This window comes from Lolium rigidum, chromosome 7, assembly GCF_022539505.1.
Source record: "Lolium rigidum isolate FL_2022 chromosome 7, APGP_CSIRO_Lrig_0.1, whole genome shotgun sequence".
Classification (NCBI taxonomy): Eukaryota; Viridiplantae; Streptophyta; class Magnoliopsida; order Poales; family Poaceae; genus Lolium; species Lolium rigidum.
Genome location: NC_061514.1, coordinates 199,142,546 through 199,163,056, shown reverse-complemented (window position 1 = coordinate 199,163,056; position 20,511 = coordinate 199,142,546). Strand labels below are relative to the sequence as shown.

The following is a 20,511-nucleotide window of genomic DNA, read 5'->3' as shown; positions in this document are numbered from 1 at the left end:
GGCGCCGATGTGGCATGGCTCACGGTGGCCTGCGAGATGGTCGACGACGGCGCCGGCTCTGTGGTGCTCCCGCGGATGAGCGAGTGGTTTAGTCCGAAGCGGAATAGCGAGGGGAACACAGTGGTGGTCTCGCCGCCACTTTTTGGCCACCGGAGTTTGGCCGGTGCCGATGTACCGCGGCGGCGGAAATAGGGGTATGCGGCGACGACGCTACAATGCCTAATCGGGCAAGGCGAGCATACTGGACGATCAAGGAGCTCACCAGGAGCACGATGGAGGCGACGAGCGAGGGTCGGAGAAGCTCCAGAGCGTCGGAATCGACGGCTCCGGCCATCGGAGAGAGCGAGCTCGACGGAGATGCTCCGAGGCACACGGGCTCGATTCCTGGTGTAGGATGGGCATGTCGAGGACGGCGATCCCGATGACGTCCGCAGCGAGGCCTGGGGAGGTCTACAGCGACGGCGGTCATGGTGGCCGGTTGCCGGTAGGGTTTCGATTTGGGCGAAATTAGAGAAGAGAGAGGGGAATGGAGGATTGCTGCGCCTTTTATAGGATCTTCGTCGTGCGCTGGCGGTCAATATCGGCGGCGACGACGCGGGACGTGGAGCTCACTGCGCCGTGGCGCTCACCTGGGCGTCGATGGTTGCGAAGAGGAAGACGACGACTTCGTCTCCGTCCTTATCTGCCCAAAGCGGTATTTGGGCTGGACTGGGCCGCTGTGTGGTGATGGTGTTGGGCTGGTGTGCTGGGTTGTTCCTTGGGCTGCTGCTGGGCTGCGCCTACTGGTAAGATCCAGGTAAGCTTCTTTCTTTTATTTTGTTTTCTGTTTTCTTTCTTATTTTCTGTTTTGAAATTCTGTTTTATTTCAAATTTGAACTCTTTTGTATTTTGCAGGTATTTGAATATATCAATCATATAAGGAATAGTTCAAGGTACTGCAGATAATATAGTGGTGTATAAGAATGTTAATATGGTATTATAACATTGGTTTAATTATTATGATTGGAACTTGAGTTTGAATACCCATATGGACATGTATTTGAATATTATCTTTGTAAATCTGCAAATTGTTCTCTAATGACAATTTTCTTATTTATTGATATATAGAGTTTTCTTTGGTATTTCTTTGCATGAAACAATTGCAAAGTAATCTTTACTAATGGATTTCGGTTAAGAGGGAATTTAATGGCATGACTTCATGTGCTAAAGTATTTCTAAGGACTTAACCTCATATTTGATAACTTGATTACTTGCATATGATTCTATGTGAATTCATATTTGTTGAGGTCTTGTAGGTTGGATTATAACCATATTCCAAAGGTAGCACTAGGATTATATTTAATAACACCTAGAATTACTTGGAGTAGATATTACTCACACTATGGTTTACTTATAGGATTTTGCATTAGGTGGCTCTTATGTTTTATAAGTGAAACATTGTATTTAATTAATGAACCCTTAGGGTTCCAATGATATTTACCTAATGGCATTTGGTTTGAATCTCAATTATAGCATGGTTTTATATTATGATCACCAAAGTGACACATAAACTAGGGTTGAGATTTAATTATAGGTTGTAGAGATGAGGGGACACCATATTGCATTTGCTAGGGTTTAGTCTCCCCTAACCATGGTAATATGGTTACTTACTTCATATCTTATGTGCTTCTTTAATTAGTGAGGATTTGAGAATGGGCTCTATCTTATTCCATTGGACTTCTATTAGAATCCTTAATTCATCATTGAAGTAACTAAATTGGTTATGGTTCTTTTTATAGTTAACTTTGGTCATATGGATGTATGGTTTCTCACCATATAAAATGGAGAGTTTAACTCTAAGGTTTTCTTAGGTTCTTAAATCTATGGAATATAGATATGGTAGGATTCTACTTATGATCAACAAGTGATTCACAAGTTAAGGTTGGAATATAAGCATATGGTTGCTTACTAGTGATCTCCCTATAATTTCATGTGGGGATGAGATCTACTTATCCTAGTAGGGTTTAACTTATCCTCACATACCTCAAGAGCATAATCATGGATTAGGCATGATCCACTTGTTCTTAATCTCCTTACCTCAAGTTCTTAGGGTTTATAATATACTCCTAATATTTATTTAGGTAGCTGGGCTAAAGATTCGATTGTCTAACTTAGTTGGAGTAATCTCTTTCTTACTTTATCAATTCATGGATATGATATTATCTCATGTTGTATTAGGTTATCTCACCACTCCAAGGGAAATGGTTTACAACCTAATACTTTAGTTCAAAGGTTGTTCTTTGTTCTTATATAGACAGAACTAAGATTAGTATGAATGGTTTCTCCCATTTAAGAAGGACTTCAATGCTGACCTAGGTTATTCTCCACAGATATTGATGTGGTCACCAATATCTATGGTTAATATAAATGGGTTCTCTCTAGGGAAGGTTTTGAATAATATCCTAGGGTTTCTCTTAAAGATGATGATTTGAATACTGGGATGTATATCCAAGGTTTAGCTCAAGGTTTGTTATTGCTTCTCTAATAATTATAATATAACTCTCACCTCTCTAGGTTTGATGTGTATTAATTATATGGAATAGAGAAATGTATTTCTAGAGTTGATCTCCTTGTTATGTTTCCAAGACTAGAGTAGAAAGAATACCATGAGGTTCATGGTAGGATCAAGGATTTGTTTAAGACATGGAAAAGATAAGTGAAGAATAGTTTCTCCATGATATTGTTACTTGGTTTGCAATTGAATTGATGTTCATATGCTATGGCAAGGATTACCTTATTATGATCTGTTATAAGATCAAGCCGTTGATCATTGAGTAAAGTGTTGTTGTGTTGATTATTAGTTCCATTTGATCTAACCCCTTAGATCAAATCATCTCTACCCAAAACAAGGTTTGAACAAAGTCACATTGAGGTTTATAGCGCTTGACTTGATGAGCTACTTCAATTCCACCAAGATCAAGTGAAACTTCGATTCATCGTGATCTGTTTTACTTTAAAGCGCGAAAATTCCCCAGATTTTCTATGCATGAATGCAATGCACACATCTGTTTCCTCTATTTTTGTAACCCCAATACCTGGGATATTACACGATGTGTCCTCTTGCTTCCGCCGTCCGACTCTCCCCGTCCTTCGCGATGTTGACTCCGGCTTTGATGGCTGCCTTCACCATGGTGCTGGTTACCTTCGTCGTTCCGGCTTCTGCGAGGCTCCGGGTCGCGCTCTTCGTTCCGACTCCTCCTAGGCTCGGGTTCTCGATCGTTGTTCCGGCTCCGGCGGGGTTTCGGCGTACGCTCTCTGTGTCTCGGAGGCTGTACGTTGTCGCGGATGTTGATTCCACCTGGACCGTGCGGCCTGGTGTTTCCGACTGGACTACGGCGGCGAGGGAGTGGGGTACGCGGGTACCCGTTGGGTGGAGGAGAGGGATTCCGGTACTTGTTCCTACCAGTGTACATCGCATCCTTTCCCTTTCTCGGATCCGACGGGGGTGTCTTTGATGGTACGGGGATTGGATTTGGGTGTTCTCTCGGTTTTCCTTCCGCGTTCCGAGGATCCAGTTCGCGATTCGTCATCGTGATGGCGATTGTCGTAGGCGTCCTTCTGCGCAGTAGAGACACAATGCTCCGGGTTGGATTCCAACCTGCGCAAAGTGTCTGCCTTGCTTTGCTGCTTCATTGCTGAGGCAACAAGCGTACAGACGTATTCGATGTCAATTTCCTCGGTCTTTTTCTTCAAGATCTCCGCAGCCTTCTTCATGTTATCCTTTGGAGTTGCGAGTGGCTGTTTCTCAGTGGGGGTCGCGAAGGTGATCTTGCGGGGAGGTATAGCATCCCGCCTGATTTTATCGGCCTCCCGCTGAAGCTCGGTGACCTTGTCCTTCCAGTGTTGCTGGAGTTCCTTGACTTTTACCAGTTGTTCGTCAACCTCAAGCTCTCGCTGGTGGAAATTTTCCACGAAGTGTGCGGATTCTTTCCTTTCATCCAGCATTGCCACTGCGGTTCTGGCGAACTTCTGGGCTGTTGCCAGCATCTCCTGTCTTTTAGCTTCTAGAGCCTCCGGATCTGCGGCATCGTCAGGGGTTATGGGCTTGTTGAGAATAGCCGAGTGCGTGATTGCCTCCATGCCCGCTTGTTCAACCAGCTCTTCGAGAGACAACACTTCCTTGTGCGGACGCTCCCGCGATAGCGGAGATCCTGCACGGGATGGCTGTGGATCGGAGTAGGTGTTGTCATCCTCTGATTCGCGTTGATCCAGTGCCGCCAAGGTTGCAAGGACCTGTTTAGGCTGGGCGGATTCAACTTCTGGCTGATCACCGTATCCGTATTCCTTCACCTTGCGATCGAACTCTTCAGTGTCCATGGAGGGGGCATCCCCGGAAATTGGGCTTAGGTTACCCAAGATCGATTCTTCAACCGGGTTTCCGCTTTCTCCGACAGCCTCTTGCTGATCCGGAGCAGCGTTGTTTTCCGGGGCCTCGACCTGCCCGGGACCAGCTCCGGCTTCTTGAGGGGCGGTTCCGGCGGTATGGGCCAAGAAGTGCACGAAGTGACACCTTTGCTTCTCTAACACCTGGGAGACCCAGGCGGATCTGCATTGGTCTTCCACCTTTATTTCCTGCTCATGGGCGGATTGGGTGGGCATTGATTTTTTCAGATCTAAGGCGGAATCTTCTTTGGGAAGTTCCTGCGTCTCAGATCGGATCTTCGCGACTGCGTCCTGCTCGGCGGCGGTCGCGTCAGCGCTACTTACCAGTGGGTTTCCGTCGGAATCGACGGTTTCCCCGATGAAGATGTGTATGCCGCCAACTGGGACGATGTAGAGCTTGATGGGGTCGGTCTTAGCCAGAATCCAGCACTCATCCGGAGGGACGATCGGCAGATTTCCGGCGTAAAGGACGCGCCCCACAACGATGGTGTCGTCGAAGCTTCCCATGGCGGAACCCTCCCGGTTCCGGCCTCCAGACGCCGCAGGCCCCACGGTGGGCACCAACTGTCGTTGCCTAATCGACGGTACCTCGGAGGAGGGATCCTCACGAGGGGAGAAGAAGTATGGGCCATAGGGCGGAGTGCACACGGGACGGTGGTACGCGATTTACCCAACTTCGGAACACCTGCACGATGACAGGGCCTACTGCTGCTTGTCTGGAATTATCTGGGCGCTTTCGCGTTGTTACAATGAGTTGTGGTTGTGCCTCTAGGGCTCCCGGGATCCGGCTTATAAAGGCGCACGGATCTAGGGTTTACATGGAGAGTCCTAGCCGGATTACGGATTGCCTAACTACGGTACAATGTCTTGCCGTGTACGTCACGGATCCGCCTTCCATATACGCCGTACTGGATCCGGGTTCCTCATGGGCTTCCACGGATCCGGGTTCCTCCGAAGGTCGGGCCGGATCCGGCTTACTGATCCTGGGCCGGACTTCATCCTTTATGATCAACAACAACTGGGCCGCCCGATGGGCCACATGCCACATCACCGTCTATGGGCCACCCGGGCTTGCCGGATCTAGGCACTGTCGATGGTACACCTATGAAGTATACCCACAACACTTGTCTTGAAAGTACTATTCATGAAAAGTCTTTGCTATATGATTCAGTTGTTTAAGTCATTGTCTTTACCATTGCTTCGAATTACTTCATTCATCTCATATGCTTTACAATAGTATTGATCGAGATTATGATAGCATATCACTTCAGAAATTATCCTTGTTATCGTTTACCTACTCGAGGGTGAGTAGGAACTAAGCTTGGGGATGCTTGATACGCCTCAAACGTATCTATAATTTCTTATGTTCCATGCTACTTTTATGACAATACTCACATGTTTTATACACACTTTACATCATTTATATGCATTTTCCTGCACTAACCTATTGAAAAGATGCCGAAGCGCCAGTTCCTGTTTTCTGCTATTTTTGGTTTCAGAAATCCTACAAAGGAAATATTCTCGGAATTGGAAGAAATCAACGCCCAGGGTCTTATTTTTTCACGGAGCTTCCAGAAGACCGAAGAGCATACGAAGTGGGGCCACGAGGCGGCCAGTGAAGGAGATATGCCCTAGAGGCAATAATAAAGTGGTTATTATTTATATCTTTATGTTTATGATAAATGTTTATATATCATGCTATAATTGTATTAACCGAAACATTAGTACATGTGTGATATGTAGACAAACAAAGAAGTCCCTAGTATGCCTCTTAACTAGCTTGTTGATTAATGGATGATTAGTTTCATAATCATGAACATTGGATGTTATTGATAACAAGGTTATGTCATTGTATGAATGATGTAATGGACACACCCATTTAAGCGTAGCATAAGATCTCGTCATTAAGTTATTTTCTATAAGCTTTCGATACATAGTTACCTAGTCCTTATGACCATGAGATCATGTAAATCACTTATACCGGAAAGGTACTTTGATTACACCAAACACCACTGCGTAAATGGGTGGCTATAAAGGTGGGATTAAGTATCCGGAAAGTATGAGTTGAGGCATATGGATCAACGAGTGGGATTTGTCCATCCCGATGACGGATAGATATACTCCGGGCCCTCTCGGTGGAATGTCGTCTAATGTCTTGCAAGCATATGAATGAGTTCATAAGAGACCACATACCACGGTACGAGTAAAGAGTACTTGTCGGGAGACGAGGTTGAACAAGGTATAGAGTGATACCGAAGATCAAACCTCGGACAAGTAAAATATCGCGTGACAAAGGGAATTGGTATTGTATGTGAATGGTTCATTCGATCACTAAAGTCATCGTTGAATATGTGGGAGCCATTATGGATCTCCGGATCCCGCTATTGGTTATTGGTCGGAGTGAGTACTCAACCATGTCCGCATAGTTCACGAACCGTAGGGTGACACACTTAAAGTTGGATGTTGAAATGGTAGAACTTGAATATGGAATGGAGTTCGAATATTTGTTCGGAGTCCCGGATGAGATCCCGGACATCACGAGGAGTTCCGGAATGGTCCGGAGAATAAGATTCATATATAGGAAGTCATATTCCAAGTTTGGAAATGATCCGGTGCATTTATGGCAGGTTCTAGAAGGTTCTAGAAAAGTCCGGAAGAAACGCACTATGGAAAGTGGAGTCCCGGAAGGACTCCACAAGCTTGACCAGCCAAACCCTAAAGGAGGAGTCCCCGGTGGGCTCCACCTAGAGGTGGCCGGCCACCCCACCTCAAGGAAAGGTGGGAGTCCCACCTTGAGTGGGACTCCCTCCTTGAGTAGGTTTCCCACATATGGGAGGTTTTAGTGTTGGGGTCTTATTCGAAGACTTGGACTAGAACTCTTGGGGCTTCCACCTATATAATGAGGAGGAGAGGGAGGGGGGCAGCTACTTTTTGGCTCAGCCTTGGCCGCACCCCTTAGAGGGCCGGCGCCCAACCCCCCTCTCTCCCCAAACCCTAGCGGTCTCTCTCCTCCACCACATCCCGCACGCTTAAGCGAAGCTCCGCCGGATTTCTCCACCACCACCGACACCACGCCGTCGTGCTGTCGGATTCAAGAGGAGCTACTACTTCCGCTGCCCGCTGGAACGGGGAGGTGGACGTCGTCTTCATCAACAACCGAACGTGTGACCGAGTACGGAGGTGCTGCCCGTTCGTGGCGCCGGAAGCGATCGTGATCAAGATCTTCTACGCGCTTTTGCAAGCGGCAAATGAACGTCTACCGCAGCAACAAAAGCCTCATCTTGTAGGCTTTGGAATCTCTTCAAGGGTGAGACTCGATATCCCCTCGTTGCTACCGTCTTCTAGATTGCATCTTGGCTTGGATTGCGTGTTCGCGGTAGGAAAATTTTTGTTTTCTATGCAACGTTATCCTACAGCCAGACCACAGGGCGGCGCGGCCAAGGAGGGGCCCGCGCCGGCCTGTGGTGTGGGCCCCTCGTCAGCCCTCCGACTCTGCCCTTCCGCCTACTTAAACTCTCCGTCACGAAAACCCTATTACCGAGAGCCACGATACGGAAAAAGTTCCAGAGACGCCGCCGCCGCCAATCCCATCTCGGGGGATTCAGGAGATCGCCTCCGGCACCCTCGCCGGAGAGGGGAATCATCTCCGGAGGACTCTACATCACCATGATCGCCTCCGGACTGATGTGTGAGTAGTTCATCCTTGGACTATGGGTCCATAGCAGTAGCTAGATGGTTGTCTTCTCCTTATTGTGCTATCATGTTAGATCTTGTGAGCTGCCTATTGATACGTCCCAAACATATCTATAATTTCTTATGTTCCATGCTACTTTTATGATGATACTCACATGTTTTATACACACTTTATGTCATTATTATGCATTTTCCGGCACTAACCTATTGACGAGATGCCGAAGAGCCAGTTGCTGTTTTTGGTTTCAGAAATCCTACAAAGGAAATATTCTCGGAATTGGACGAAATCAACGCCCAGGGTCTTATTTTTCCACGAAGCTTCCAGAAGACCGGAGGGGATACGAAGTGGGGCCACGAGGGCCCGTACCCATAGGCCGGCGCGGCCAGGGAGGGGCCCGCGCCGCCCTATGGTGTGGGCCCCTTGTCAGCCCTCCGACTCCGCCCTTCCGCCTACTTAAAGCCTTCGTCGCGAAAACGCCAGTACCGAGAGCCACGATACAGAAAACCTTCCAGAGACACCGCCGCCGCCAATCCCATCTCGGGGGATTCAGGAGATCGCCTCCGGCACCCTGCCGGAGAGGGGAATCATCTCCCGGAGGACTCTTCATCACCATGATCGCCTCCGGATCAATGTGTGAGTAGTTCACCCCTGGACTATGGGTCCATAGCAGTAGCTAGATGGTTGTCTTCTCCTCATTGTGCTATCATGTTAGATCTTGTGAGCTGCCTATCATGATCAAGATCATCTATTTGTAATGCTACATGTTGTGTTTGTTGGGATCCGATGAATATGGAATACTATGTCAAGTTGATTATCAATCTATCATATATGTTGTTTATGTTCTTGCATGCCCTCCGTTTCTAGTAGAGGCTCTGGCCAAGTTGATACTTGTAACTCCAAGATGGAGTATTTATGCTCGATAGTGGGTTCATGCCTCCATTGAATCTGGGACAGTGACAGAAAGTTCTAAGGTTGTGGATGTGTTGTTGCCACTAGGGATAAAAAATCAATGCTTTGTCTAAGGATATTTGTGTTGATTACATTACGCACCATACTTAATGCAATTGTCTGTTGTTTGCAACTTAATACTGGAAGGGGTTCGGATGATAACCTGAAGGTGGACTTTTTAGGCATAGATGCATGCTGGATAGCGGTCTATGTACTTTGTCGTAATGCCCTGATTAAATGCAACTAGCTTCTAAAGCGGGAGCGCCTAGGAAGTTACCTCCTGCGAGACAATCAAAAACATACCTATTCCAGCTAGAGATACCAACATAAAAATTCCTGAGTAGGATAGTGGTGGAGTGTTTCTTAGTGCAACTATTATGGGCATCACTAATTCTATACCAAGCATCTTTTAAACATTCTCCCCCTTGTTGCTTAAACGAACGAACTTCAACTTCAGGATTACTCATTTTAGCAGTAGTAAATAAAGCAAACTAGATAAAATAAATGCAAGTAACTAAATTTTTTTTTGTGTTTTTGATATAGAGTGCAAAACAGTAAATAAAGTAAAACTAGCAACTAATTTTTTTTGTGTTTTGATATAAGTGCAGCAAACAAAGTAGTAAATAAAATAAAGCAAGACAAAAACAAAGTAAAGAGATTGGGAAGTGGAGACTCCCCTTGCAGCGTGTCTTGATCTCCCCGGCAACGGCGCCAGAAATTTATTGATGGCGTGAAGTTGACGTGGGAGTTAGAGATCTCTATAGTGTAACTTTTCTTCAGGTCCCCGGCAACGGCGCCAGAAATTTGCTTGATGCGTGTAGTTGACACGTCCGTTGGGAACCCCAAGAGGAAGGTGTGATGTGCACAGCGGCAAGTTTCCCTCAGTAAGAAACCAAGGTTTAATCGAACCAGTAGGAGTCAAGAAGCACGTTGAAGGTTGATGGCAGCGGGATGTAGTGCGGCGCAACACCAGAGATTCCGGCGCCAACGTGGAACCTGCACAACACAACCAAAGTACTTTTCCCCAACGAAACAGTGAGGTTGTCAATCTCACCGGCTTGCTGTAACAAAGGATTAACCGTATTGTGTGGAAGATGATTGTTTGCAGAAAACAGTAAAACAATAGCAGCAGATTGTATTTCAGATGTAAAGAATAGGTCCGGGGTCCACAGTTCACTAGAGGTGTCTCTCCCATAAGATAAAAGCATGTTGGGTGAACAAATTACAGTCGGGCAATTGACAAATAGAGAGAGCATAACAATGCACATACATGACATGATAAATATAGTGAGATTTAATTGGGCATTACGACAAAGTACATAGACCGCTATCCAAAGCATGCATCTATGCCTAAAAAGTCCACCTTTAGGTTATCATCCGAACCCCTTCCAGTATTAAGTTGCAAAACAACAGACAATTGCATTAAGTATGGTGCGTAATGTAATCAATAACTACATCCTTAGACATAGCATCAATGTTTTATCCCTAGTAGCAACAAGACATCCACAACCTTAGAACTTTCCGTCATCGTCCGCAGTTTAATGGAGGCATGAACCCACTATCGAGCATAAATACTCCCTCTTGGAGTTAAGAGCAAAAACTTGGCCGAGCCTCTACTAATAACGGAGAGCATGCAAGATCATAAACAACACATAGGTAATAACTTGATAATTAACAAACATAGTATTCTCTATCCATCGGATCCCGACAAACACAACATATAGAATTACAGATAGATGATCTTGATCATGTTAGGCAGCTCACAAGATCCAACAATGAAGCACAATGAGGAGAAGACAACCATCTAGCTACTGCTATGGACCCATAGTCCAGGGGTGAACTACTCACTCATCACTCCGGAGGCGACCATGGCGGTGAAGAGTCCTCCGGGAGATGAATCCCCTCTCCGGCGGGTGCCGGAGGAGATCTCCGGAATCCCCGAGATGGGATTGGCGGCGGCGGCGTCTCGCAAGGTTTTCCGTATCGTGGCTCTCCGTGCTGGGGGTTTCGCGACGGAGGCTATTTGTAGGCGGAAGGGCAGGTAAAGAGGCGGCACGAGGGGCCCACACCATAGGTCGGCGCGGCCGGGGCCCGGGCCGCGCCGCCCGGTGTTTCGCCACCTCGTGGCCCCACTTCGACTCTCCTTCGGTCTTTTGGAAGCTTCGTGGCAAAATAGGACCCTGGGCGTTGATTTCGTCCAATTCCGAGAATATTTCTTTGCTAGGATTTCTGAAACCAAAAACAGCAGAAAACAGCAACTGGCTCTTCGGCATCTCGTTAATAGGTTAGTTCCAGAAAATGCACGAATATGACATAAAGTGTGCATAAAACATGTAGATATCATCAATAATGTGGCATGGAACATAAGAAATTATCGATACGTCGGAGACGTATCACACGCCATCACCTATCATGATCAAGATCATCTATTTGTAATGCTACATGTTGTGTTTGTTGGGATCCGATGAATATGGAATACTATGTCAAGTTGATTATCAAACTATCATATATGTGTTGTTTATGATCTTGCATGCTCTCCGTTGCTAGTAGAGGCTCTGGCCAAGTTGATACTTGTGACTCCAAGAGGGAGTATTTATGCTCGATAGTGGGTTCATGCCTCCATTGAATCTGGGACGATGTGACGAAAGTTCTAAGTTTGTGGATGTGCTTGTTGCCACTAGGGATAAAACATCAATGCTTTGTCTAAGGATATTTGTGTTGATTACATTACGCACCATACTTAATGCAATTGTCCGTTGTTTGCAACTTAATACCGGAAGGGGTGCGAGATGCTAACCCGAAGGTGGACTTTTTAGGCATAGATGCATGCTGGATAGCGGTCTATGTACTTTGTCGTAATGCCCTGATTAAATCTCATAGTAGTCATCATGATATGTATGTGCATTGTTATGCCCTCTCTATTTGTCAATTGCCCAACTGTAATTTGTTCACCCAACATGCTATTTATCTTATTGGAGAGACACCACTAGTGAACTGTGGACCTCGGTCCATTCTTTTATATCTGAAATACAATCTACTGCAATCATTGTTCTCTACTGTTCTTCGCAAACAAACATAATTTTCCACACCATACATTTAATCCTTTGTTTACAGCAAGCCGGTGAGATTGACAACCTCACTCTTACGTTGGGGCAAAGTATTTTGATTATGTTGTGCAGGTTTCACGTTGGCGCCGGAATCCCTAGTGTTGCGCCGCACTACACTCCGTCACCAACAACCTTCACGTGGCCCTTGACTCCTACTGGTTCGATAAACCTTGGTTTCTTACTGAGGGAAACTTGCTGCTGTACGCATCACACCTTCCACTTGGGGTTCCCAACGGGCGTGTGCTCTACGCGTCATCAACATACTACGATTTTTGTGCTTCCAGTCCAACACGTGTGTTCCTATCACCGTTGTTATAGCACTCCATCACTAGAAACGGAACAATTGTTTCTTTCTCTCGATCTACTATGGTTGACAACGACGGGAACTATCCAAAAGGCTGCAACACTCTCACCGACAAAACTAGACCCTGGACGGTGGAGCTCTATCAAATTGCTGAGTTGTACGCATGAATACCTGTGGAGGAATCATTCGTTCAATTCTCGGAAAAAGGAGGAGATTAAATCCTTACGCTTGGGAGGATATGCCTAGGTGCAGGGATAGCCACGTTCAAAGCCTTCATCGAGCCTTCCACATCTTAATTGGTGAGTGGCCTAGACCCTCTCTTTGTAGAATGCATCTTCATACATAGATCTTGGTGGTATGTGTAGGGAATTTTTTGATTTTCCATGCACGAACCTAACACATGCATGTTAAATCGTGTGGGTCACTTGCTTTTTTTTCAATTGATTAGCATAAATTACATCCCGTTTGCACTACTATTTTGCATGTAATTAAATTAGTAAATTACTAGTACACTAAAAAAATTGAATTACATTTAAATCAAGTGTATGTATATGTTATAAATTGTACAAGACTTACTGGATGAAATCGACGGATTTATAGATGCACCCAACAGTTTATGGTTATGGAGAATACATCGGCGGCTTATCTTAGATGTTGAATTTTGATTTTCGATGAATGGTAATAGGTGTCTCCATTTTACATGCTAGGTCTTGGAAGTGTTGCATTTCAGGTTGATCATATGACCTTCCTTCAATGTATGTCTGGTTGAGGAAGTCTTCATAGAGTCTTGGTGTAGCACAATATGTTAGGCCTTGTTGGAGATTCTAGATGACTTGCCTTCACATCGTGGTCTTCATGGGCGCCGTGGGTTGTAGAGTGGTGCATGTATGTGTACCATATAAGGATACGATCTGGCCACACACTTGTATCCGACAAGTCCTTGATGAATATACCTTTAATGAGGCAGCCGATCTTGAGATGTCACTAAAGTTGGCCTTGGTCCCGAATGGACCCGTCTGATGAGCTTGGTGACTTTGTTGACCGGGATGATAGGTTTTAGGGGCATGAATCTACTTCCTCCGGTTTCTTTTAATTGACTCAGATTTAGTATAATTTTATACTAAATTTAAGTCAATCTTATATATTTACAAATTGGAGACTCCCTAGGAGTTATCACGTTAATCCTCACGTAACAACAAAAGTAGTCCGTCTGATATTACTACCGAACGTTCATAACCATTGGATCAAGTCACACGAGGTAAAAGGAAAGAAAAAAAAGGAAAAACCGATCGCGTCACTAGGGCTTAAAGCCTAAATACCAATCTGTGTGCTTTGCCTCTTATTTCCGCCGCCGGCGGCAGCTGACTTTTTCCATCCGGCTAATGAGGAACAGAGATCTCAGCAGATTTAATAAACGGGTATAAGTAGATTAGTCGATCTCGCCCTCATGTTTCTCTATCATCAGCCAACTGCATGAGGAATGATAGCAGGGAAGTGTACAGACATGGTGGGTTGTAGGCATCTTCTTTTGTTTCTTCCCGCAGATGAAAGTTCTCCCACAGTTGTTCATGCAGCGGAGGGGAACAGACTCAGCGATTGACTACATCTCCAGCCTCTTCTTCTATGGAATCGATCACCTTGGTCTCACCTAGCCTCGACGCCCAGATCGGCAGAACACATTGGAGAACGGCTCACGCCGCTCTTTCCCAGATCGCCTCGCTCAGGTTCTGCTCCACTTTTTCTTTAGAACGTGTGTTATTGTTAATTGTTTACTGATGGGATCATGGGAATTGCATGCGTACGTATGCGTATTGCCGGACGGCCGGAAACACACTCGCAGAAGTGTGCATATATTTACAAACATGGGGAATCATACCAAGCGGTATACGAAGGTGAAACTTCTGCGGGTTACAGAGATAGAGCAAGATGTTAACTGTTTAGTTTTTTTTGAGGGGATGTTAACTGTTTAGTGAGCCGAAATTGTTTGTTCCTATGTGCTTAAAGTGCTTTAAATAAGTATTTTCCAGGAACAAGCAGTGTTGATACCAATAACGGTAATCGAAGGTAGGAATCTGAATCCGAACAAAATGATGATCAACATTTAAATACATATCATAAGGTGAATCAACAGTCTTTGGATGACAATAAGTAACTAACTATAATTTGTTCAATTTAAATGCAGAATAACACTTAAAAATTAATTATAGTGTGTGGTTGGATGTTAATTTCGATAGTGTGTGTGGTTGGATGTTAATTTTTAATATTTTACAAGTAAAACTAGGCACATATATATATGGGTATACATATAGGGCCCCTATCGTCACCTCGCCCTAGGGCCCCAAAAATATAGAGCCGGCCCTGCGGAGGAGTAGCTGCGCGTATGGCGATGGGAAGACTGTTTGGATCAGATCGGACGGCCAGTAGTAACCTCAATCTAATCTAATAAATTGGGTAGGTGATCCTGTTTTGATTAAATAAATCGCAGGATTTCTGCGAAAATATTCCTCTCTAATCTTATCTTCTAAGTTCTCAGCATGTAGTTTAACATCAATTTTTACTCCATCAGGTGGAATTCGCCCACAAAGGTTCATGCAACGGAGGAGTAGATGGGCCTATGCAGATGGCAAGACTGTTTGAAGCAGATCGGCCGGTCGGCCGGGAGCGGCGGCGGAAACGGTGGCGAGGCCACCGATCTAAAGAACTATGAAGGAATTGCACAGTAACCGTTCAACCTCTCCACACGGTTCGATTTTGTTGCCAGTGCACTCATGTGAGCATGCAGTAGCAAGTAGCATTGTCCTTGAGTTTCATGCTCCACATAATTTTATATATCTATAATACCCTGACAATGACGTTGCCGGTAGCTGTGTAATGTTGTCAAGATAGAATTTTTGCATGTACAATTAATATGCTATAAAATGGAGGCAAGAGATAATGGAAAGAAGTTGCAGAATATATTTGTAGTACGCTCCTTTCAAGTAGCGTCACCTGATATATATTATTTAGTTTCCTTTTCATCTATCCTTAGATAGTACTATTGCCTTTCTTCATGTGGAACTGGTAAGTTTCGGATAAAAAATATTTTATGTATAACTTTACATATTGCTCTACCATTTTCTGAACATTACAGAGCTTTAGCAATAGGACCTACAACTGTTCTTAGTTAGGCAACAACACTAGCACTCTACATCACAAGTGGGAATTTCATGATTTTCCATTGAATCACTTACGTGAAAAGCGTGGAAACAAGTTAAAATGGAGTCATGTATGTTCGCCGTTGGGATGGCGTCTGCAACTTGCATATTCCTGTAGTTTTGTGTACATGTATATTTTGGCTAAACTCTGTCTCTCCAGATGCATCGAAAGGCAGTGGTACCGGCCGTGACAGCTTTAGTCTACATATAAATTCTTCTCAGTAACTCACTGCTTTCAACATGATTCTTGGATGGCAAGTTGACATATTTATTTAGACTATGGATGCATATTTAAAACATCAGTGCCCTAGAGCAGAAGTCTGCATTATACTTACAGAAGTTTATGAATGATCTAACGATGTTCACCACAGATGCTCCGCAAGGTATTAAATCTATTCATCTGACCTCTGGAGTCTGGATGCATAAAACTTGCACCTATTGCGTCATTCCTCCCTTTAATGCACTTTCTCTGATATTTTGAGATGTACGTTTAAGAACATATGAGTGCAGATTTTTCCCACGCTGCTCATGTAAATAGTTCATATGTTCAGATTATCTCCATAATATCTTCAGTATTTATGAGGTATAATTATGGCATTTGAATCTACATAAATTATCCTTCTATTTAAAAAAATAACGCCTTTGAGATACCAAACATTGTATACTCCTGTTTTTGACAATTATAATTTCAAAATCTTTTGGATGGATATCTTTTGTGTGCATTGTAGGCCAGTCTTTGCTGCGGATGTCCCCCTCTTTCCTAGCCATACAGGTTAGTCCATTAGTGTCATCCATACTTTATACTTGACACAGATTTATTTCTCCTCGAGATGTAAAATATTTATCTGTTTTCTTTAAACCAGACTACCTAGAACCAAATCACAGGGGAAACTCATTGCTGACAAACAAATGAATCTGAAGAAAAACCAATGGCAGTGCATATTTCATATTGAGTAACCTGATAATATTCTCACGCTTAATAGTGAAATTTATTTTGTTATAAATTGGTGTCTCAAAAAATTCACTCCTGCATATATATTAATATTTGGATTTAAGATGTCAACAAGGAAATATTTGCTTAGTTAGTACTACGTACTAATATAGAAATATTCTGATAATATATATCCTGCTGGATCCTCTATAGATTGAAAAGCATAATTTAATTTTGCCATTCAATCTAATGAGTATACTATTGATTATGAAAAATGTGCAGAGTAATTACATTAGTAATCCGACTCTTCGTCCTCTAAAACTTAAGATTCAAACTATGCCCTACAAGTGTGAAGTTTCTCCGCAATTAATGGTATATTTGTGTGCGTGCGTGTCACAAGCAGCAAATAATTGAAACAAGCATATACATCTGGAGGAGAAAAAGATGCATGTCAAGTATGAAGTGCAAATGCGTACTACCAACATGTTCGTAAAATTATCTAAAAAAAAACATGTTCGTAAAATAGCTAGCACGTGCGGGAGCACGGGTTGATGACTAGTTAAAAAGAATCGGAGAGGTTGGGAGTTTCAGCGACCTCGATGAGGTCACGGTGAACCCAAGACCCGAACGGTTGATTCCTTGACGGATCTTGGCTCCCGGCAGTAGGTTCTGAACTTGTTAGCGTGAAACGCTTGTTAGCGTGACAATCTCGACTTCTTCATTGTGAATGTTGATGATGATCCCGCTAAGCTGAGTTTGCGTGCGTGCGTATGCACCTGATACAGAATTCGATCAGGGTACGTACCTCTATCTACGTGTACCTCCGGGTGCTTCTCTTTTGCTACCGCTAGAAACAAGTCCTGAATCAGGAGACGAATCAGCGAATAAACCAAAACACAAACTGACGTACGTAAAACATCCATTCTCCCTTCCTTCCGCTACGTGGACGTATATATATGCCTTCTCTGGATCTATCATGCCCACCGGGCTACCGGAGCTTAGTCACGTACGGTGGCCTCGAGGTCCACGTTCGCAAGCCGTATCATGAGCTGCCTCGCTCCACGTCGGCTGGGGCTCAGCGCGCGGCCACCAGCTCGATCCTCAATTCCTCACTAGCTAGCTTCCTGGTCACTGCTCAACCCAATACCCCACTCCCCAGCAGCAGCCTCTATAAATTGCGCCCGGCTCTCTCAACTCATAACAAGTTAACAACACATCGGCGACATCATCTCTACAACACATCGAGAAGATCACTTAATTGTGTCGCCAGATTCCTACCTAGCTAGCCTCCTGCACTTTCGCGCTTGATTTTTAGAGTTGCTGACTAATGGCGAACATGATGGCCATAACCTCGTTCGCCGGTGCCGCCGTCGTGATCCAGGGAGCAGGTGGCCGCTTCGCTGCCCGCTCCCCGGCTCCGGCGTTGCGCCGACGCGCCGTCGCCGTCAGGGCCCAGTCCGACGAGCCGAGCACGCCACCACCAAACAAGCCCAAGGCGAGCACCTCGATCTGGGACGCGCTGGCATTCAGCGGCCCCGCGCCGGAGCGTATCAACGGGCGCCTCGCTATGGTGGGTTTCGTGACGGCGCTGGCCGTCGAGGCGGGGCGCGGCGACGGTCTCCTTTCGCAGCTCGGCAGCGGCACCGGGCAGGCGTGGTTCGCCTACACCGTGGCGGTGCTGTCCGTGGCGTCGCTCGTGCCGTTGCTCCAAGGTGAGAGCGCCGAGGGCAGGGCTGGGGCCGTCATGAACGCCAACGCAGAGCTCTGGAACGGCCGCTTCGCCATGCTCGGACTTGTCGCACTCGCCGCAACCGAGATCATCACGGGCGCGCCATTCATTAGCACCTAATTATGATGATGTGGACTCATTGTCGTACGTGCGTGTACAGCATCGTCATGAATTTCTCTAGTACTTGCTACCTAAGCGTTTCGAATTGTATCCTTGACACAGTGTAGATAGGAGAAATTGTAGGCCCAAACAGGACATTTTTGCATGTATATCACATATATGCTTCCATTGCGCCCATCTCTTGTGCATTTTTGTCTTTTCTACGCTACATGGTTTAGAAATACCATGTACAGTTCATACGCACGTACTTACTGAATGTCTGAGTATACTTATAGAAGATGAATATACTTCTAGCCCCTTTGCATCGTTACAGAGTGTTGAAATAAATATATTACGTAGCTTCTTTCTTTCAGTATGGACTTTTAGTTTAGTTGTCTATTGCATAAATTCTACACGGTATTACAACCAAGAGGTCTTAACTTACGCAATATTAAAGAAAATCTACGGCGTACATCAAACCAACGCTAAGGTGTAAAATAGCCCGAATGATGCGGAGGAGTGTTAAAATAAATGCAACTCCTTTCTACCGGTTCAATTTTTTGATTGAATTGACTAGTGCATCAATTTTATAACAAATTTTTAGCAACTCGCTATGTCAGCTTGGCAATAAGCTACAGGTTCAAATCTCGTTGTCAGATGTTCTTTGCTGGCCTCTTTGGTTTTGCAGAGCTGATTATTATAAGAGACAATATACTCTTCTGTTCACTCAACCACTCAACCTTCTTATATATAGCATGTCAAAAATGAAAACTTCTTATATAATCTCCTCAGCCAGCCGATCCAATGAAGTGACCTATTTTCGCCCGTCCGATCATGGTACAAACGATTTGTATGTATCAATTTTTCAGAATATGTAGCATTTATCTCTAATTTTTTTGCTATAGTGTGTCAAGTCGCGAAGTTATGGTACAAAAAAGTTGACCAATAATACAAAATAATTTAGAATGTAACTTTTACCTGCATATGTAACTTTATTTTCCAAATGTAACAACGTAAAATATACCAAGGGAAGATCGAATGCACTTGGAGCATGAGTCAGTAAGAAATATGGTATTGTATATGATTTCCTTCTTCCAACTTCCAAAAGGTGTCTTAAAACGATTGGATTACTTCCGATTAAGATTCTTTTGGCAACGGGATAGTGAAAAAAAAACAAATATCGATTGGCTAAGTGAAGTGTAATTTGCCGTCCCAAAGATCAAGGGGGACTTGGGATAAATAACCTTGAGGTCAAGAACATGACCCTCCTTGGTAAATGACTTTTCAAGCTTCTTACTGAAGAAGAGGTTTGGCAAACCCTTCTTAGGAGAAAGCATGTTGGTTCAAGGACATTGTCTTATGTTATTTGAAAATCTGGCGATTCGCACTTTTAGGCTAGCCTCATGGCAACGAAAAATTCTTCTTTCCATATGGATCTTTCTCGATTAAGAATGGATTGGAAATTAGGTTCTGCGATGATAGATTGCTAGGTAATGCCACGCCCCGAGAACAATATCCGGCTTTGTACAATATGGTACGCCACAAAAGTGATACAACCGCTAAGGTGATGGAAACATACCCACCAAATGTGCCGTTCATAAGAAGTCTCATTGGTCCCAGACAAACATCTTAGAATCTTTTGTTACAACGCCTGGATTCGGTTCAGTTGTCGCAGTGATCTGATGAATTTCGTTAGAATCAAAAGGAGAGTGGTAAATTTTCCATGGATTCTATGTATAAGACTTTAATCCAACCTGATATACCAGTAGTTATTAATTCAAAATTTTGAAAGATGGAGTTCCCACTTAAAACAAAGGTTTTTGCGTGGTATCTTCGTCAAGAGGTAATTCGCACCAAAGACAACCTTGCAAACGTAATTGCAAGGAAGCAAAAAAGTGTGTGTTTTGTCATCATGACGAGACTACAAACATTTATTCTTCCATTGTAAATTTGTTAGATCTATATGGTCAGCCATCCAGATAGGTTCTACCTTATATACACCACGAAGCGTTGCGAATATATTCGGCAATTGGCTAAACGGGGTTGGTCCTAGGTTCAAGCTATTTATTATGGTGAGAGCGAT

General features: G+C 44.5%; 1 protein-coding gene across 1 annotated transcript; it reads left to right on the top strand.

Annotated features, from left to right (window-relative positions):
- Nucleotides 1–17,825: 17,825 nt before the first annotated feature.
- On the top strand, nucleotides 17,826–18,626 carry LOC124676406 (low molecular mass early light-inducible protein HV90, chloroplastic-like). The gene has a single exon (XM_047212476.1). It carries the CDS (start codon nucleotides 17,928–17,930, stop codon nucleotides 18,447–18,449), a length of 522 nt encoding a protein of 173 aa, XP_047068432.1. The 5' UTR covers nucleotides 17,826–17,927; the 3' UTR covers nucleotides 18,450–18,626.
- Nucleotides 18,627–20,511: the final 1,885 nt, after the last annotated feature.

Bases quoted from the DNA above. Each gene is read 5' to 3' on its own strand.
- LOC124676406 (XM_047212476.1), top strand. From the start codon at position 17,928: ATGGCGAACATGATGGCCATAACCTCGTTCGCCGGTGCCGCCGTCGTG.